Here is a 17914-nt window from a genome sequence, read left to right on the forward strand (position 1 = left end):
GGCACACCCTGCAAACACCACCCTCCCGGGGGGGGGGGGGGGGAAGAAAAAAAAAAAAACATGCATGAGCAGGGATCATTAGAGCATAGGACCCTGGGGATAAGATATGAGATGCTGTAAATGGTCCCTGGAGACACAGAAGCTTCCAGCACACTTAGCAGCGATTCCTGGTGGGTATTAAGGGACCTTGAGAGCTTTTTCTTTTGAAGCAAGAAGGAGGAACATTATGAGGAATGTTCAGGTCGGACCTCTGAGAGGCCTCGTGGCTAAACCCCGAGGTCATTCTGACAGGAGCAAAGGAAGACCCGAATGGGGACACTACAGCAGAGTCCAGGGAGGGCACCCTCCGTGGCCGTGACCATGCTGGGCTGGATAGTGTTCCCCAAGGCTGCCTATGCCCTAGAACTCCAAAGCCTGTGATTACATGACCTTGTTTAATAAAGGGAACTTTGAAGATGTGATTAAATTCAGGATCTTGTGATGGGGAGATAATCTTGGATTATCCAGGTGGGAGCAATGTCATCACAAGGGTCCTTAGAAGAGGGAAGGTCAGCAAGTTCCTGAGAAATGCGGAAAGTTTCTTGCCTGGTTCGCCAGCAATGCAGGAGACGGCAACAGAAGTCATGGGTTCGATCCCTGGGTCGGGAAGATCCCCTGGAGGAGGAAATGGCAACCCACTCCAGTATTCTTGACTGGGAAAAGCCCATGGACAGAGGAGGCTGATGGGCTACACTGCACGGGGTTGCAAAGAGTCGGACACAACTAAGCGCGCACACACACACACACACGGTTAAAGACGTGTCAACTTGGCGGGGCCACAGTGCCCGGATGTTTGGTCCAACATTATTCTGGATGTTTCTGTGTGGGTGTCTGGGGGTGAAATTACACTGAAATCAGTGGACTCTGAGTAGAGCCGACCACCCCCACCATAATGTGGGGGGGCCTCATCCAATCAGCCGAAGGTGGAAAACTGACCTCCCCTCAAGCAAAGGGGAACCCTGCCAGCGGATTGCGTTTAGATTTCATCTGCAAGATGAGCTCTTCTGGGTTTTCCAGATAGCCTGCCTTTGGACTTGGACTGTAATTCTTTCCGGCCACCTCTATCACATTTTGATCACGTGCACCAATTTCTTATACTAAGTCTCTTTCTCTCTATATATATACACATCCTGTTGATTCTGTTCCTCCAAGAAACCTTGACTAATACATCATATGACCTAGCAAGTCCACTTCTATGTACATATCCAAAAGAATTGAATACAGCTATGCAGGAAAAAAAAATTAAAAAAAAACAACAACCTTGCAAGCAAATGTTTGCAGCAGCATTAGTCACAATAGCCAAAAAAGTGAAAACAACCAAATGTCCATCAACTGCTGAAGGAATGAGCCAAGTGTGGTCAATCCATACGACGGAATATCATCCAGCCGTGAAGAGGAACGAAGTCCTGCCGCATGTTACCATGTGGCTAAATCTTGAAAACAGCATGCTGGGAAATTCCCTGGCAAACCAATGGTTAAGACTCTGGATTTTCATTGCGATCTTCTGCAAGTCCTGTGGGGAGGCAAAAAAAAAAGAAAAAAAAAGAAAGAAAACCCCCACAGTACACGAAAAAGATGCCAGATATAAAATGCCACATTAATTGGAAATGTCCAGAATAGGCAAATCGTGGAGACAGAAAGTAAATTCGTGGTTGCCAGGGGCAGGGGGGAGAAGGGACCACTTAATGTGTCTGGGCTCTCTCCTTTGGGATGATGAAAAAGTTCTGGAACTAGATCGTGGTGATGGTTGCACAACATTGTGAGTGCACCAAATGTCACTAATAGTAACTCCTTTGTCTTGGGCACTTTACCACAATAAAACAAGTGAATGGAAGCATTATAGCAGGAAGGTGGGCTGGAAGTGGGAGGCCGGATGATGCCCCAAGTATGATGTAGAATATTGGGTCTGTGCATTACTGAGGTCATACCAGAAGATATTAAGGAACTGCAGGGGCGCTTTAAGAGGCCCCTTGGGAGAGGAAGGAAGAAACGTGGAAGCTGGAGGACTTTTATCACCGCAGGCATTAGTGACCTTGCTGGGGTGGGGGGCAGACAAGGAGGTAAGGAGGGGACCCACACAGACCTCGAAATTTGGCACTCGGATAATACTGATTCTCAACTTTGTCATGAATTTGCTGGGTGGCGGACATTCTCAAGATAAGAAAATCAGGGAGCAACAGTGCAAGAGAGGAAAGAAAAAAAGACAAAAGTTTCTCGAGAGAGGCAGAGACGGACACTCAGCCAGACCAGCCCCTGGGCCCGGGGTGTGCCCTACAGCTGTAGGGGCGGGGTTGGATATTCCTGGAGTCGAGGAGCCGTCCTCTCTGGACAGGATGTGAGAGAGGAACTGGGGTCTCCAGTCACGGGAGCCAGCTGGGGCCGCAGAGGGAAGGGATCGCGGCTGCCAGTGAGTCCAGAGCTGGGGCCCCCAGACCGAGGGAGGAGAGGGCCGGGCGCAGGACTCCCCGGTCTCAGGGACTAGGGCGTCGGCGATCTGGACTTTGGGGGCCGAGGGAGGAGGGGACGGGACTCGCGGGTCTGAGGAAGGAGGAGGAGGGAGGAGGAGGCGGGGCCGAAGTCTGAGCCAGGAATCTCAGCCTATCCAGGCTCTGTAACTAATTAACCAGCGCGGATCAAATTAGTGGGTGAAAGTTCACCGAGGAGGAGGGCCTTGTTGTCATCCTCCCCCCGGGATCGAGCTCCTCCACCTGCAGCCGCGGGCGCGCGGGGTAGCTGAGCCGAGCCGGGCCGGGCCGAGCCGGGCCGGGCCGGGCCAGAGCTGCGGGAGGGGCGGGCCGGGGGTCCGGAGGAGTCACGCGCCCCCTCCCGCCCCAGGTCTCCCACTCAGGATGCGGCTTCCCCGGCCTCAGCCCTGGGGGCTCGGTCTGTTTCTCGTCCTCCTGCCTGGGGCGCTGAGCGCAGGTGAGGGGCTGCCGGGCACGAGGGAGGTGCCAGCCTCCGGGAAATGAGCGAAATCCGAGATCCCCCGCTCGAACCGGGGGACTTCCTTCTCGGCCGCGTTTCGTCTGGATTCCCACGATCTTTTCTCCCTCTGGCGGTCTGTCTGGAAAACACCTGTCCCCTTCTTCCTGGGACCCGCCCCCACCACCCTACCCCCGACCCCGCCAGGGTCTGGCCCCTCTGTCTGGGGTGGGGTCTTTTCTCTCCCGGGGTGTCTGTCCCATCCAGGGTCCCCGCACCATCTGCTCTCTTCGCCGGCAGAGAACCATCGCTCGCTCCAGTACCACTTCACCGCCGTGTCGGCCCCCGCCGCGGGGACCCCTGCTTTCTGGGTTTCGGGCTGGCTAGGGCCCCAGCAGTACCTGAGCTACAATAACCTGCGAGCGCAGGCTGAGCCGTATGGCGCGTGGGTCTGGGAAAGCCAGGTGTCCTGGTATTGGGAGAGAGAGACCACGGACCTGAGGAACCAGGAGAGGCTCTTCCTCCAAGCGCTCCAAGTTTTAGGCGAAGGTGAGACGGGGACTTCCTGGGCTGGGAGCCTGGATCCCGGGTCTGAGGGAGGAGGGGACGGTGGGCCCCCTGCTCCCAGCCGCTAATACGCGTGTGGGCACCCCAGGCCCCTTCACCCTGCAGGGCCTGTTGGGCTGCGAGTTGGGCCCTGATAATGTCTCGGTGCCGGTGGCCAAGTTTGCCCTGAACGGCGAGGAGTTCATGATGTTTGACCCCAAGCTGGGCATCTGGGATGGTGACTGGCCTGAGTCCCGGACGGTCAGTATCCAGTGGACAAAGCAGCCGGAGGCGGTCAACAAGGAGAAGACCTTCCTCCTCTACTCCTGCCCACACCGGCTGCTGGGGCATCTGGAGAGGGGCCGAGGCAACCTGGAGTGGAAGGGTGAGCGACCCCCTGATCACTGCAGGCCCCCTCCATTCCCAGGGCCTCATCCTCTTCCCCAGCCTCTCCCCGTTGGCCCCCCTGACTCCAGTCCACCCTGCTCTCCCACAATCCTATCTCTGAGGGTCTTCCTCCACCCTCAGCGGTCCCCAGCCCCTCTCCTGCACACAGCTTGCCCTCGGGGCACAGCTCAGGCCCCTCGGCCTGGCATTGTGATCCCACGTGGCATGGCCTCTGCCCCTCAGCTCAGCCTCGCCTGTCTCCATCTGCTCCACTCAGCCAGATACAGCCACCCAGAGCCCCTTGAGCTCGCCCCAGCCCTCCCATTTCTCCACCTTTGCCAGTTTCACTGGTGCCAGGGGCCACTGGTGTCAGCTTCCACTCTGGCCCTGAGGTTTTTCTCTCACCTCCTTCAGACGCCGCAGGACCTTATGTGACCTCCAGTCCATACAGCACGTGTCACTCTGAGCTATAATTATAGGCATGTCTAGGGAATTCAAGAGCTGCAGTTTAGAGCTCTTTTGTCCTCAGCTTCCCCAACATTGAGTTTCCTGCTTCTGTCTCGGCCCTCAGTTCAGACTCTCCTCCACCCAGGAGTCAGATGAACTTTTTAAAAACATAAATGAGCTCGCATCCCACTGATGCTTAAAACCCGACCACAGATTCGCGCTAATCTTGGATGAAAATCCAAACTCTCCTCCGAGGCCTGCAAGCCCTGCATGGTCTGGCTGCTTTCCACCGCTGTAATTTCACAATGCTCCCAGTGACACTGGACTTCTCCCTTTCCTCCAATTTGTCAGGTTCTTTCCTCCCTCAGGGCCTTTGCTCCAGCTGTTCCCGCTGCCTTTTTTAAAAACAATTAATTAATTTTTGGCCGTGTCAAGTCTTCATTGTGGCAACACTGCAGGCTTCTTTCTAGTCGTGGTGCCTAGACTCAGTTGCCTCACGGCATGTGGGATCTCAGTTCCCCAAGCAGGGATCAAACCCCTGTCCCCTGCATTACAAGGTGGATTCTTAATCTCTGGATCACCAGAGTAGTCCTCAGTGTTCCCTTTGCTTTTGATTCTCTTCCTTGGGCTCCGGCCAGGACTGGGTCCTTCTCATGCTAGAGGTTTGACTTTGAATGTCCACTCTTCAGTAGGGCCCTCCCTGGCTAAAGGGTGCCCCCCAACCCCCATTATTGTCTCTCATACCACTGTTTTTTGTCCGTTCATTCATTATAGCATCTTTTATTTATTTATTTATTTTTCTTGAGGTGTGACTTACCTATCTAAAGTACACTGCTCAGGGACTTTCCTGCTGGTTCAGTGGTTAAGACTCTGAGCCCCCAATGCAGGAGGCAAGGGTTCAATCCCTGGCCAGGGAACTAGACCCACATGCCACACAGTGTGGCTAAAAAAAAAGTACACGGATCAATTTTTTGTTGTTGTTTTTGGCTGTGCTACTCAGGCATCAAACCTGTGCCTCCTGCATTGGAAGCACAGAGTCTTAACCACTGGCCACTAGGAAAGTCCCTGAACCTGGAATTTATTTGTCAAGAAGTTTTATATTATGGATTAAAAACTTTAAATAGTTACAGGACCACTACGCAATTGTAAAATTTTTTTCTTGTGTCTGTTCGGGAACATTGTGTCTCTCAGGAATTTGTCAAGTTCATTTAAATTTCAAGTGTGCTGGCTTGAAATTTTCATATCCTCTCACTATCTATTGAATGACTGTAGGGTCTGTCTTATTTTCCCTCAGCACACTTTCATAGCCTGTTTCCCTTTCATTTATTTTAAAAATATTTATTTTTGGCTGTGTCTGGCCTCAGTTGTGGCATGCAGGATCTTCCCTTGTGGTGCTCGGGGTCTTCATTTGGGCGAGTGGGCTTCTCTCTAATTGTAGGGCATAGGCTGGGTAGTTGCAGTGCTCAGGCTTAGTTGTCCTGCAGCATGTTGGATCTCAGTTCCCCGACCAGGGATTGAACCCACGTCTCCTGCATTGGAAGGCAAAATCTTAATCACTGGACCACCAGCGAAGTCCTCCCTTTCATTTACATATACACAAATATTCATTTCTCTGGTAGCTCAGAGAATCTGGTGGTAAAGAATCTGCCTGCAATGCAGGAGACCTGGGTTCTATGCCTAGGTTGGGAAGATCCCCTGGGGAAGGGAGTGGCTACTTACTCCGGTGTTCTTGCCTGGAGAGTCCCATGGACAGAGGAGCCTGATGGGCTACAGTCCATGGGGTCAGAGAGTTGGACACGACTGAGCGACTAACACACTCCTCTCATTAGAACACAAGCTCCACGAGGACAGGGACTTTTGTCTCTCTTGTTCACTGCTGTATCTCTAGTGCCCGGAAGAGTGCCTGCACATCCCATGGTAGATGCGTGTATGTGTCATTGTAGGAAGGACTGGAAAAGAGGTGGATACCCTTGTGGTGGGCAGGTTGGATATCAGTACCCCTAAGAAGGCCTTTCCTCCTTTATCGTTATGTTCTCTAGGCTCAGGCCAGCATAGGGCACGATTGGATGTGGTATGCGGGCTTCCCAGGTGGCACAGTGGTAAAGAATCCACCTGCCAGTGTAGGAGATGCAAGAGACGCAGGTTCGATCCCTGGGTCCAGAAGATCCCCTGGAGTAGGAAATGGCAACCCGCTCCAGTATTCTTGCCTGGAGAGTCCCATGGACAGAGGAGCCTGGTGGGCTACAGTCCGTGGGGTCGCAAAGAGCCAGACACGACTGAGCGACGGAGCACAGAGCAGCACGCGGCACGTGGTGGGGCCTGCTGGGTAGAGGGGGAGGAATGGAGGCCTCTCTCCATTTCTGCACAACCCTGGGCCTGGTCCTGGGGGTCTCTGGGCCTGGGGCTTAGGCCTGTCTGCCTGTTCGTCTGCAGAGCCACCCTCCATGCGCCTGAAGGCCAGACCCAGCAGTCCCGGCCTCTCTGTGCTCACCTGCAGCGCCTTCTCCTTCTACCCACCTGAGCTGAAGCTGCACTTCCTGCGGAACGGGCTGGCCATTGGCTCTGGTGAGATAGACATGGGCCCCAACGGCGACGGCTCCTTCTACGCCTGGTCATCACTCACAGTCAAGAGTGGCGACGAGCACCACTACCGCTGCGTGGTGCAGCACGTGGGGCTGGCCCAGCCCCTCACAGTGGAGCTGGGTGAGGTCCCGCTGGGGAACTGTGCTCCCGACTTCCGGTTGTCTTTTCTCCCTCTGCTGCAGCAACCCTTCCTGAGTCTGACTGCTTTCTGCCCCACCGCTGCCAGTTCGTCCAAAGCCTGACAGCCTCTTGTCCTGCGTTGCTTGCCTCCCCAAGTCTGAGTGCCTTCCATCCTGCTGCTGCTGGCCTCGTTGATTCTGGCCACTGTTAACCGCTATGGGAAGTCCTCCCTAAGTCTGACCACCTTCCGTCCTGCTGCTGCTAGTCTTCAGGAGTCTGACCATTCGTTGTGTGCTGCTGCCAGGCCTTTATGAGTCTGATGTTCTACTGCTCTGTGTCCATCCCTCCTCTCCAAGTTGGAACACCGCCCACTCCGCTGCTACAGGTCCCTTGACCAGAGTGATTGAGACCCCTCTTGCTACAGCTGGTTCTTATATCCAACCTGGGGGCTTTTTAGATCTAGAACATCCTGGGAGTGGCCTTCCCTTTACCCACACCCACTCTCTACAACCTGGTGCTGGGACCTCTGGGGTTGGGAGGGACTGCAAACCCCAAGTCCCCTGTCCTGACTCAGATGTGGCGGAGGGTCCCTTAAATATCTCACAACATTGTCTGACTGCAGAATCACCAGCCAGGACCTCGGTGCCAGTGGTGGGAATCGTCATCGGCTTTTTCCTGCTCCTGACGGTGGCTGCGGGAGGAACTCTCCTGTGGAGAAGGATGAGGAAGGGGCTGCCAGGTATGGTACAGGAAGAGGGAGGTGCCTCAGAGAGAGGGGTAGAGACCCCCTCCAAAATCGGGAGACTCATTCCTGCAGGGACAGAGGGGGACAGAGACCCAGAGAGAGATGGGGAGAAAGAAAACTGGAGGGGAGAAAGAGACTCAGGGGGATAGAAATCCATAACGTAGGACAGAGACTGAAAAAGACACAGACACACACAAACAACACACACCACACACACACATACACATACGTGGGGAGGGGCAGTCAGAGACCTAAAGGATTTCAAAGATTCTAATCATCTCCCCTGTCCCTCTTTTCTCAGCTTCTTGGATCTCTTTCCGTGGGGAGGATGTAGGGGCCCTCCTGCCCACTCCCGGCCTGTCCAAGGATGGTGAATCTTAGGATAAAAATGCATTCCCAGCAACTGCCGATCATCCCCCATCCTGGCTGTTACCAGCTAATGTCCTCAGGTCCTTTTCATGCTGTGAGACCTCCGGGAATCCTGGTATTTTTGAGCCTCCGGAAGGAGCCCGATGTCCTCCCTCTGGATTTTTCCTCCTGTGATCTGCCTCAGTTCCCCCTCCTGATATATATGGTTCTTTTCCAGCTCCACATATAACATGGGTTTAGGCCCGAATCGTTGTGTTCTCATCGTTTCAACTTTTTTAGGGAATTGTGAGGGGGGATAAATGGTGTAAGCCTTGGGCTTCAAATCTCTCCTGAGGCTAACTTGTTGCCATGGTGGAATTTGCCAACTTTATATACCAAGTCATGTATTTTTAATGAATAAATTTCACAAATATTTACTGGATGTTTGTGCCAGGCATTTTGAGGAATTCTTGGCTGGAGTCTGATCTGACTTCTTGGTGTAGCGGAAGAGATGTTCCCTCCTTGAGGGAAAGGAAAGCCTCCTCTGGCTCCTAGGTTCCCTTTCCTAAAACCTGCGGACAAAGGGAAAGAGATAAAAATACATCTCCCGTGAGGCTTTGAAGCTAGAGCAACTGGAGGTGGTCGGGCAGGGCGCCCCGACGCCTGCCGGGAGTTGTAGTTCCCCTGGCCGTGTCACTCCGGATTTGCCCACTTCGCCTTCACTGGGAAGGGGCGGGGCCGAGCCTCGCGGGGCCGCGCTTTCCTTTGTGGACGTGGCGAGGGGCGCCCTTGGCCCGCCCTGCTTCTTTGGCCCCGCCCCATGAGGCCCTCAAGAGCGCTCATTGGCTGGGGGCGGGGCCTCTGCGCTTCAGGAGGCGGGGCCTGACTGGAGAGCCGCCAAATTGGGCATCCCTTTGGAGAACGCAGGGTGGAACGTGGAGAGCGAAGTGAAGCTATCTGACCCGGTAAAGGGAGGCGGGGGCGGGTGGCCTGTCCAGGGAGGACGGTTTGGGTCCCCTTGGGCGGAGGATTGGGGACCAGGCTGAAAGCGATGTCCGGGAACCTGCAAGATTTCTCTCTGGACACGACCCTGCCCTGAAGTACGCGTGGGAAGTGCGCCACGTCTCCCGCTTGAATCCTACCCTCTTGGGGTACTTCTCTGGGACTTCCTCGGAGGATTCGGTCCCTACAGCTGGTTAACCTCTGAGAATCCCGCCTTCCTTTCCCTCTTCCTGTCCCTTCTTGCGGCCCAAACTTTGCAACCAGCTACCAGCTCTCTGTCCTGTCCTGGGCTCCCCCCTGCCCGCGTCCCCATCCCTCCCATCCCCTCTCTGTCCTTTTCTCTGTGACTCTGACTCCTAGCCTCCGCCACTCCTCAGGGACTGATGATGTGGCCACCCTCACTTCTGCTGCTGCTGTTGCTGCTCAGGCGTGGAGCCCAGGGGAAGCCATCTCCTGACGCCGGCCCTCATGGCCAGGGGAGGGTGCACCACGCGGCCCCCCTGAGCGAAGCCCCTCATGATGACGCTCACGGGAACTTCCAATATGATCATGAGGCTTTTCTGGGACGAGAAGTGGCCAAGGAATTCGACCAACTCACCCCAGAGGAAAGTCAAGCTCGTCTGGGGTAGGAGAGATGGAGGGGAAGGAGGATTGTAATTTTCAGGAGGAGGTTAGGGGAGCCCTTAGTGAGAAGGTGATATTTGAGCCACTTGGGTATATGGGGGAATAGCATTTCAGGAAGAAAGAACTGTAAGTGCAAAGGCCCTGAGGCAGGAGGGGGAATTATGTGCCTGGTGTATTTGAAAAAGGGAGAGGTCTATGTGACTGGAACCCAGTGAGCAGAGGGAGAAAGTAGGAGGTAGTAGCAGAGAGAACAGAGGGATCAGGTTGTGCAGGGGACCCAGTGAGATGAGAGCTATGCAATGGCTCTGAAGGAGGAGGTGAGCCGACTTCAGTTTTAACAGGATCCCTCTGGTTGCCATGCAGGGAACAGACTATAGGGAGCAAGAAGTAGAGAGCACGTTGAGGAAGGGACTGCAGTCTTCCAGGTGGGAGATAAGAGACCAGGGTATCCCAACTCAGGGTGGAGATGTCCGTGGTGGTCAGCTATGCTGACTAGAATGTTGTGCATGGATGGAGTTGGATGAAGTAGGCTAATGCATTTGTGGTCGCGCTTACTACAATGCCCAGCACCGTGCAAAGGGCTTACCAGGCTTAACTCATTTAATCCCAACATCCACAGTGTGAGGTATGTTCTATTATTTACTCCCATTTTACAGAGGGGGAAACTAAGGCACAGAGAGGTTATATGACTTGCCGACAGTCACACGGCCAGCAAGAAGAGGCAGCAGGATTTGAACCTTAATGTTTGGCTCTAGAGTCCAAACTCTTAACCATAGCTCGAACCTCAGGGTAGCCGGAGCAGAGCAGAGACAACATAACGCTGGAGGGACGGGTCAGCGATCTAGGCAGGGCCATCTCAAATTGGATTCTGGGAACTGGGTCGAGGGGCTTTGGGATGGAGACCGGAAGAAGGGCTCCGTTAGCGGTCGGGCGAGGACACAGACCAATGACGGGACGTTACCAGGGATGGAACCTGGGAACCGACAGGCGTGGCCTGAGAGAAGGGGCATGAGGTGGTGGCCTAAAGGGGCTTGACCTGAGACATGGAGGTGTGCAGGATCAGGCTGGAGCTCGGAGAGGAGTGGGTGAAGGCCGAGCCCGCCGTGTTGGGGGTGACAGTCATAGGGCAAAGCCTGATAACGGCTAGGAAAAACCAGGCGCAAGGGGAGAGTCGCAGCATAACTCGGGACTGCAGGGATATTGGCCTGAGATAGACGCGCGCGCCCAGGGAGGGGGCGGGGAAGAGGGCGAGGCTAGCGGGGCTAGCGGGCCAGGAGATTGGCGGAGCCAGGGAAGGGGGCGGGGCCAGGGAAGGGGAGCCGTCCGGACCGCGTGTTGCGGCGGCAGTCGGAGTTCGGAGTGGATGTTGGGACAGGGAGTCTGCGGGCGATGGGCGCGGTGTGACTCCCTGCCCTCCGTCCCCTCCCAGCTCTTTCAAGTGAGAGATGGAACACGCGCAGGGTAGAGAGGTGGGGCCAAAGTGGAGGGTTGGACCTGGATTGTCATGGGTCCTTCCCCCAAGCCGTCGAGTTGTAGAGCGGAGCGCCAGCCACAGGCCCGCTGCATCTCGGCAGAGAGGTTATCGCCTCTGGGAGCGGAGCCCGGATTGAGAGGGCGGAGCCCTCTGGTGGGAGTGGTCCTGGGATTGACAGACTCCTCCCCCCGGTTTGTCGGCGGGGATAGCATTTTCAGTCCAATATGGGGCTGTGTCTCCAGTGTCTAGAAGAAGGCGGGAGCCGGGGTGGGCGGGGTCCGAGACTGACGTGCGCCCGCTCCGGCTCGCAGGCGCATCGTGGACCGCATGGACCGCGCCGGAGACGGGGATGGCTGGGTGTCGCTGGCCGAGCTCCGCTCGTGGATCGCACACACGCAGCAGCGGCACATACGGGACTCAGTGAGCGCGGCCTGGAACACGTACGACACAGACCGCGACGGGCGTGTGGGTTGGGAGGAGCTGCGCAACGCCACCTACGGCCACTATGAGCCGGGTACGCGGCGAGAACCGACCCCTGGTCCCCTCACACACCGTGACCCGGACATTTGTGACACCTTCATCCTGAGACCCTCAAACTCCGTTAACCAGATCCCTAACCTTTGACTTCTGACCCTTGACTAGGGCCCACCCCCAATCCCTGATCTCTGGTTTCTCATTCTGACATCCACTGGGAACCTCAGTTTCTTGACCAGGGACATCTAATGGCCCGAGCACTATCAGCCTGACCTTTGACCTCTGACTTCTCATTCCGAGAACCCCAAAGCCATTTCCTCTGCCTCTGACTCTGAATTCCCGCCTCTCATCACCAGGCCCAAGCCCTCTGCCCCAGCAGGGCTCTTATCCTCTGGCACCTGAACCCTCACCCCAGCCCCACTCCAGACTTCTTCACATACCCTCAGGGGGATCGTTCCACACTCCGAGCTGACCCTGACCTTCCTTTGCTCATAGTCTCCATGGCTTCCCAGGGTCCTCAGGCTTACCCAACCTCAACCCCACCTCAGCCAACCTTCCACTTTCAATTTTCTGCATTTTCTGTCCCAGCTAAATGGATCTTCCGCAGTTCCCCTGAACTCACCATGCTTTGCAAATCTCTGTACTCTGCACATAGCATTTCCTTTGCTGAAAATGCTCTTCCCTTCCTCTGTTCCCAGCAAGCTGAGTCAGTAAACTGCACCAGAGTGTGACTTCAGGGCCCAGAGGGCCAGTGTCAACTCAAAGTCCATCCTTCCTGACTGCATAACCTTGGGCAAGTGATTTCCTCTCTCTGAGAGTCAGTTTTCTTCATAAAGTGAGGACTGACAAAATAACTCACTGTACTCGCTTCTTGGGAGGATGAATTGCAGTTTTGTAGATAAAGAGCTTAGCACATCATCAGCTCTCACTGCAAGGTAGCTACTGTTAATTATTATTAATCGGTGGAGGTCTTCCTGCCGTGACTCCCCGGAGTTAGATCCCTCTGTCTTAAAGCCCAGTCCACCAAGACCCCTCCTTCCCCAGGTGAAGAATTTCATGACGTGGAGGATGCGGAGACCTACAAGAAGATGCTGGCTCGGGATGAGCGGCGTTTCCGGGTGGCTGACCAGGATGGGGACTCGATGGCCACTCGGGAGGAGCTGACGGCCTTCTTGCACCCCGAGGAGTTCCCTCACATGCGGGACATTGTGATTGCTGTGAGTGGGGCCTGAGGAATCCAGCTTCTTACCTCCCTTCCTGGGACCTAGGCTTCTGACGCCAAGACTTGCCTCCCAGCGTTTACCTTGGGGGCCCCAGTGCCCACCCTCCACCCCCTAGTGTCTAATCTCTCCTAATCTGGCCTCTCCCTTTCTTTTCTTTTTTTAATATTTATTTGGCTGCACTGGGTCTTTGTTGCGGCACGTGGGATCTTTAGTTGTGTCCTGAAAACTCTTGGTTGTGGCATGTGGGATCCCATCCCCCAACCAGGGATTGAATGCATGTCCCCTGCATTGGGGGCATAGAGTCTTGGCCACTGGGACACCAGAGAAGTCCCTGGCCTCCCCCTTTCTGTGCTCACATTGGGGATCCAAGCACCCAGGCTATCTTCAGAAGATCATCCCCTCCATAAGTGCCTTAGAGGAAACCCTGTCCAGGCTGAATCCCAGGAAAATTCCAACCCTAGACATGGAGTGTCCACTCTGAGGCCATTTCTGCTTGCCTGTTATTATTATTATTATTATTATTGCCAACACTGTCTGTATTCTAGAGTGACAGGATTTTTTTTTTTTCCTCTTCTCCCTTTTCTTTTTTCCACTAGACTTTAATCTCTAGAGCCATTTTAGGTTCATAGCAAAGTTGAATGGAAAGTCCAGACATTTCCCCTGTCCCCCTGCCCATGCTAGGGGGAGTTAAATTCTTCCACCTGTTTCACCTGGTGGGGGTTTCAGTATCTTTATTACATTAGACATCTCAAAGGATATTGCTCAGAATATTTTTTAGTATTTATTTTTATGTACTAGGCTGCGCTGGGTCTTAGTTATGGCATGCAAACTCTTTTTTAAAAATTACTTTATTACGTTTATATTTGGCTGTGCTGGGTTTTCGTTGCTGGGTAGACTTTTCTCTAGTTGCGCTGAGCAGGGCCTACTGTCTGGGTGCGGTGAACAGGCTTCTCATTGCTTCTCTTGTTGTGGAGCATGGGTGGGTGGGCTCAGTAGTTTCAGCTCCCGGGCTCTAGACAGGCAGATTCTTTACCACTGAGCCACCAGGGAAACCCTCATGCAAACTCTTGGTTGTAGCATGTGGGATCTAGTTCCCCATCCAGGGATCGAACCCAGGTCCCCTGCATTGAGAGTGCAGAGTCTTGGCCCCTCGACCACCAGGGAAGTCTGTATGGCTCAGAATATTATCTACAGCTCTTGAAGAGGAACTTAACGACCAAACTCGTATTATTTTGTCCTGTCTGACTGCTTTCCTCTCTTTCTGCATTTTCTCAGCCCCAATGCCTCTTTCTCCCCAGGAAACCCTGGAGGATCTGGACAGGAACAAAGACGGCTACGTGCAAGTGGATGAGTACATCGGTGAGTGGGCCCAGCTCTCCCCCCAAGGATGCCTGTCCTCTCCTCAGCCACGGGTAGCAGCTGATACCTATCAGCCGTTAGAGCAAAGACCCTCTGAAGTGGAGGCTGCCTGAATCCATTCACCCAAACACTCACGGAGCATCAGCTGTGGGTCAGGCCTGGGGGGCCTTTACCGATGGTGTATACTTGCGGGGTTTGGGCACATTTGTTTTAATTATGTATTTATGTATTTATCTATTTATTTTTGGCGGTGCTGGGTCTCCGTGGCTAGACTTTCCTCTAGCTGCAGAGAGCGTGGGGGCTGCTCTCTAGCCTTGGTGCACGAGCCTCCTATTGCGGTGGCTTGTCTTGTTATCGAGCACAGGCTGTAGGGCGTGGGGGCTTCACTAGCTGCGTCACAAAGGCTCTAGAGCTCAGGCTCAGTAATTGCGGTGCACAGGCTTAGTTTCCTCGGGGCATATGGGATCTTCCCAAATCGAGGATCAGACCTGTGACTCCTGCATTGGCGAGCGGATTCTTTACCACTGAGCCACCAGGGAAGCCCTCCAGCAAATCTTGATCAAACACCCACTGTGTGCCAGGCCCAGGAAACATTTATTGACTTCCTTTGGTGTGCCAGAGCAGAAAAGCATGTATCAAGCACCTACCGTGTGCCTCAGTTTCCTCATCTTATAAATGGAGATAATAGACCACCTACCATGTAGGAGCTGTATATATAGTCAACCCAAATGCCCATCAGTGGATGAATGGGTAAACAGGAGGGGATCCAGCCAGGGCACGGAATACTGTTCAGCTGTGAAAAAAGAACAAAGCACCATCCATATAACAATGTGGATCAACCTCGAGAACATCAGGCCGAGTGAAAGAAGCGGACATAAAAGGCCACATCGTACGTGATCCCATTTATTTGAAATGTCTAGAGTAGGAAAATCCATAGTGATAGAAATCAGATAATCAGTTTCCAGGGGGCTGGAGGGAGGAAGGAATAGGGAGTAACTGCCGAATGGGCATAGGTGTCTTTTGGGGAAATGAAGATGTTCTGGAACTAGAGGGAGGGGGCTACTGCACATTGAGAATGTGCTAAGTGTCACTAATGGTGAATCTTAGGTTGTGGGCTTTCTACCACAATTCCAAAAATAAAAATAAAAGAACCCCATGTACTTCCAGTTACTAGGTCATCATTTCTTATGGGAAATGATGACCGGGACTTCTCTGGGGGTACAGTGGTTAGGACTGGGCGCTTTCACTTTCATGGCCACAGGTTCAGTTCATGGTTGGGGAACTAAGATCCCGCAAGCTGTGAGGTGTGGCAGGAAAAAAGGGAAGTCTGAAGGTTAACTGGGTAATTGTATGCCCAGCACCTGCTCCATAATTTTTTTCCCCCGCTTGCTCCATCTTTGATGACATCTCTAAGACAGCTCCCTGGTTCAAACCCAGAGGAGAAGAAAGCATTCTGTCCTAATTATGGTGGTTTTGTGTCTGGTATAAAAAGACTTGTCTGTTTGTAATGTCTTCCAGATCTGTCTGTGGGCCCTTGGGGTGAAGGGTTTTGCAAACATTTACAAATGACTGCCACAAAGGAGGGGCTCCTAGAATCTTGAGGGATGGTCTGGATATGGTGAGCTGTTCAAAGCGTAGCTTCAGAAGATTGCCTATAAAAATTTTCACTCATTCCTCCTTCCTATGAGCACCTACTATGTGCCAAGCAGTGCACACTCTTGTGTCACGGGTATGTCAACCAAATGGATGGATGATTCAGTCAATCAAATGACCAATCCATCAGTGAAGTCAGTGTAGCATAGGAATCACTGGAGAAGGGCATGGCAACCCACTCCAGTATTCTTGCCTGGAGAACCCCATGGACAGAGGAACCTGGTGGGCTACAGTCCATGGGGTCGCAAAGAGTCAGACACGACTGAAGCAACTTAGCATGCATGCATAAGGGATCACCTGTAAATCAGGTATGTTCCTAATCGGATTTAAACAGAAGAAGAAATTAAGGCAAAGGACAGTGAAAGGCCCGGGATCCGGAAATGTCAGAACCAGGCTGGGAGGTCCTGGGAACCGCCCCTGACATCACCCCCTCTCGCCCCCGACTGCCCCATCCCAGCTGACCTGTACACAGCGGAGCCCGGGGAGGAGGAGCCGGCCTGGGTGCAGACTGAGCGAGAGCAGTTCCGGGACTTCCGGGATCTGAACAAGGACGGGAAGCTGGATGGGAGTGAAGTGGGCCACTGGGTGCTGCCCCCCGCCCAGGACCAGCCCCTGGTGGAGGCCAACCACTTACTGCACGAGAGCGACACAGACAAGGTGCGGGGACGGGGCGGCTGGCGAGTGGGTGGCCTTCGCTGTGGGATGCGCAGAGATGACCAAGACGCGGGCCTGGGGCTTTGGGGTTCTTGTTTGGAGAACGGAAAAGGGACAGAGAGTTTGAGATGGGGAGGGAGAAGAGGGGGACCAGGGACTCAGAGGGCGATGGAGATCGGGAGGTCATCCTTAGTTCAGGGAGGAGCCTCCCAGATGGGGTCCATTGCCGGTCCCCTGACCTCTGACCCCCTCAGGACGGGCGTCTGAGCAAGGCTGAGATCCTGGGCAACTGGAATATGTTCGTGGGCAGCCAGGCCACCAACTACGGCGAGGATCTGACACGGCACCACGACGAGCTCTGAGCCCCATGAACCCACTGCCGCCTTGTTGCCCCGCGGGCTGAGCTGGGGCGCCCCAGTGGCCAGGCCCTGACCTGTCCAGCCCTGCAGGAGGTGGACACCGACCTCGGCGTCCCCCTGCCCCTGGGCTCTCCACGGACTCACCACTGCGTCAACTTGTCTCCCTGAGACACCGCGGCCCCTCCCAGCTCCCCAAAGGGGCTCACAGGCCCAAATGATGAGATGAGGGACCACCCCTTTCTCACTGGCAGAGTCTCCCAGCCCAGACCAAGGCCCTCCGACATCAAGCTCAGCCTCCAAAGGCCTCCACTAACCCCCCAGCTCCAAATCTGAGCCTCACCCCACACAGCGGAGAAACATACCCCCAGGTGCCCTGAACTCACCCCCAGCACCTGCCCAAAGGATGTCTCTTCTCTGCCAGGGAGGCAATAAAATCCAGTGCTGGGGCCTCACCTGTGTGTCTCTCTGAAGGGGGGACACGGGCCTCGGTGGCTGTGACTGGGAGAGGAACGTGTTGGGAGTTGGGGAACTGCTCTGGGTTGAAGGACGGGACTAGGCATTTGAAGAGGGGGCTCTAGAGGTTGGGCAGGGTTATCCCTTAAATTATACATAATGACCCATCTCGGGGAACCTACTTCCCAGGTTGTTGTTCGGTTGCTCAGTCGTGTCTGACTCTTTGCCACCCCATGGACTACAGCATGCCAAGCTTCCCTGTCCTTCACTGTCTCCCAGAGACTGCTCAAACTCATGTCTACTGAGCTGGTGATGCCATCCAACCATCTCATCCTCTGTCATCTTCTCCTGCCCTCAGTCTTTCCCAACATCAGGGTCTTTTCTAGTGAGTCAGTTCTTTCCCTCAGTGGCCAAAGTATTAGAGCGTCAGCTTCAGCATCAGTCCTTCCAATGAATATTCAAGATTCATTTCCTTTAGGACTGACTAGTTTGATCTCCTTGC

At 54.2% G+C, this 17914-nt stretch overlaps 2 protein-coding genes across 3 annotated transcripts; both read left to right on the top strand.

Annotated features, from left to right (window-relative positions):
* On the top strand, window positions 2323-8579 carry FCGRT (Fc fragment of IgG receptor and transporter). 2 transcript variants are annotated; one of them, XM_018062789.1, is made up of 7 exons: window positions 2323-2446; window positions 2875-2961; window positions 3262-3510; window positions 3617-3892; window positions 6775-7044; window positions 7667-7783; window positions 8091-8579. In XM_018062789.1, exons 2-7 carry the CDS (start codon window positions 2889-2891, stop codon window positions 8168-8170), a joined length of 1065 nt encoding a protein of 354 aa, XP_017918278.1. In that variant the 5' UTR covers window positions 2323-2446; window positions 2875-2888; the 3' UTR covers window positions 8171-8579. The 2 variants fall into 2 exon arrangements, with proteins under 2 accessions (XP_017918278.1, XP_017918279.1); XM_018062790.1 differs by lacking the exon at window positions 2323-2446 and having other exon boundaries at window positions 2679-2961.
* RCN3 (reticulocalbin 3) lies at window positions 8703-17411 on the top strand. The gene is made up of 7 exons (XM_018062791.1): window positions 8703-9102; window positions 9517-9764; window positions 11549-11751; window positions 12756-12928; window positions 14233-14293; window positions 16404-16603; window positions 16855-17411. The coding sequence occupies exons 2-7, from the start codon at window positions 9523-9525 to the stop codon at window positions 16960-16962; spliced, it is 987 nt and encodes a 328-aa protein (XP_017918280.1). The 5' UTR covers window positions 8703-9102; window positions 9517-9522; the 3' UTR covers window positions 16963-17411.

The sequence above is a fragment of the Capra hircus genome, chromosome 18, assembly GCF_001704415.2.
Source record: "Capra hircus breed San Clemente chromosome 18, ASM170441v1, whole genome shotgun sequence".
Lineage (NCBI taxonomy): Eukaryota > Metazoa > Chordata > Mammalia > Artiodactyla > Bovidae > Capra > Capra hircus.

What these genes read in the sequence shown, in the direction of transcription:
- RCN3 (XM_018062791.1), top strand. Translation starts at nt 9,523, where the DNA reads ATGATGTGGCCACCCTCACTTCTGCTGCTGCTGTTGCTGCTCAGGCGT. An exon ending in GAAAGTCAAGCTCGTCTGGG is followed by an intron (nt 9,765 to 11,548) that starts GTAGGAGAGATG and finishes TCCGGCTCGCAG; the next exon opens with GCGCATCGTGGACCGCATGG. An exon ending in GCAAGTGGATGAGTACATCG is followed by an intron (nt 14,294 to 16,403) that starts GTGAGTGGGCCC and finishes GCCCCATCCCAG; the next exon opens with CTGACCTGTACACAGCGGAG.
- FCGRT (XM_018062789.1), top strand. Translation starts at nt 2,889, where the DNA reads ATGCGGCTTCCCCGGCCTCAGCCCTGGGGGCTCGGTCTGTTTCTCGTC. An exon ending in GCCTGGGGCGCTGAGCGCAG is followed by an intron (nt 2,962 to 3,261) that starts GTGAGGGGCTGC and finishes CTTCGCCGGCAG; the next exon opens with AGAACCATCGCTCGCTCCAG. An exon ending in GATGAGGAAGGGGCTGCCAG is followed by an intron (nt 7,784 to 8,090) that starts GTATGGTACAGG and finishes CTCTTTTCTCAG; the next exon opens with CTTCTTGGATCTCTTTCCGT.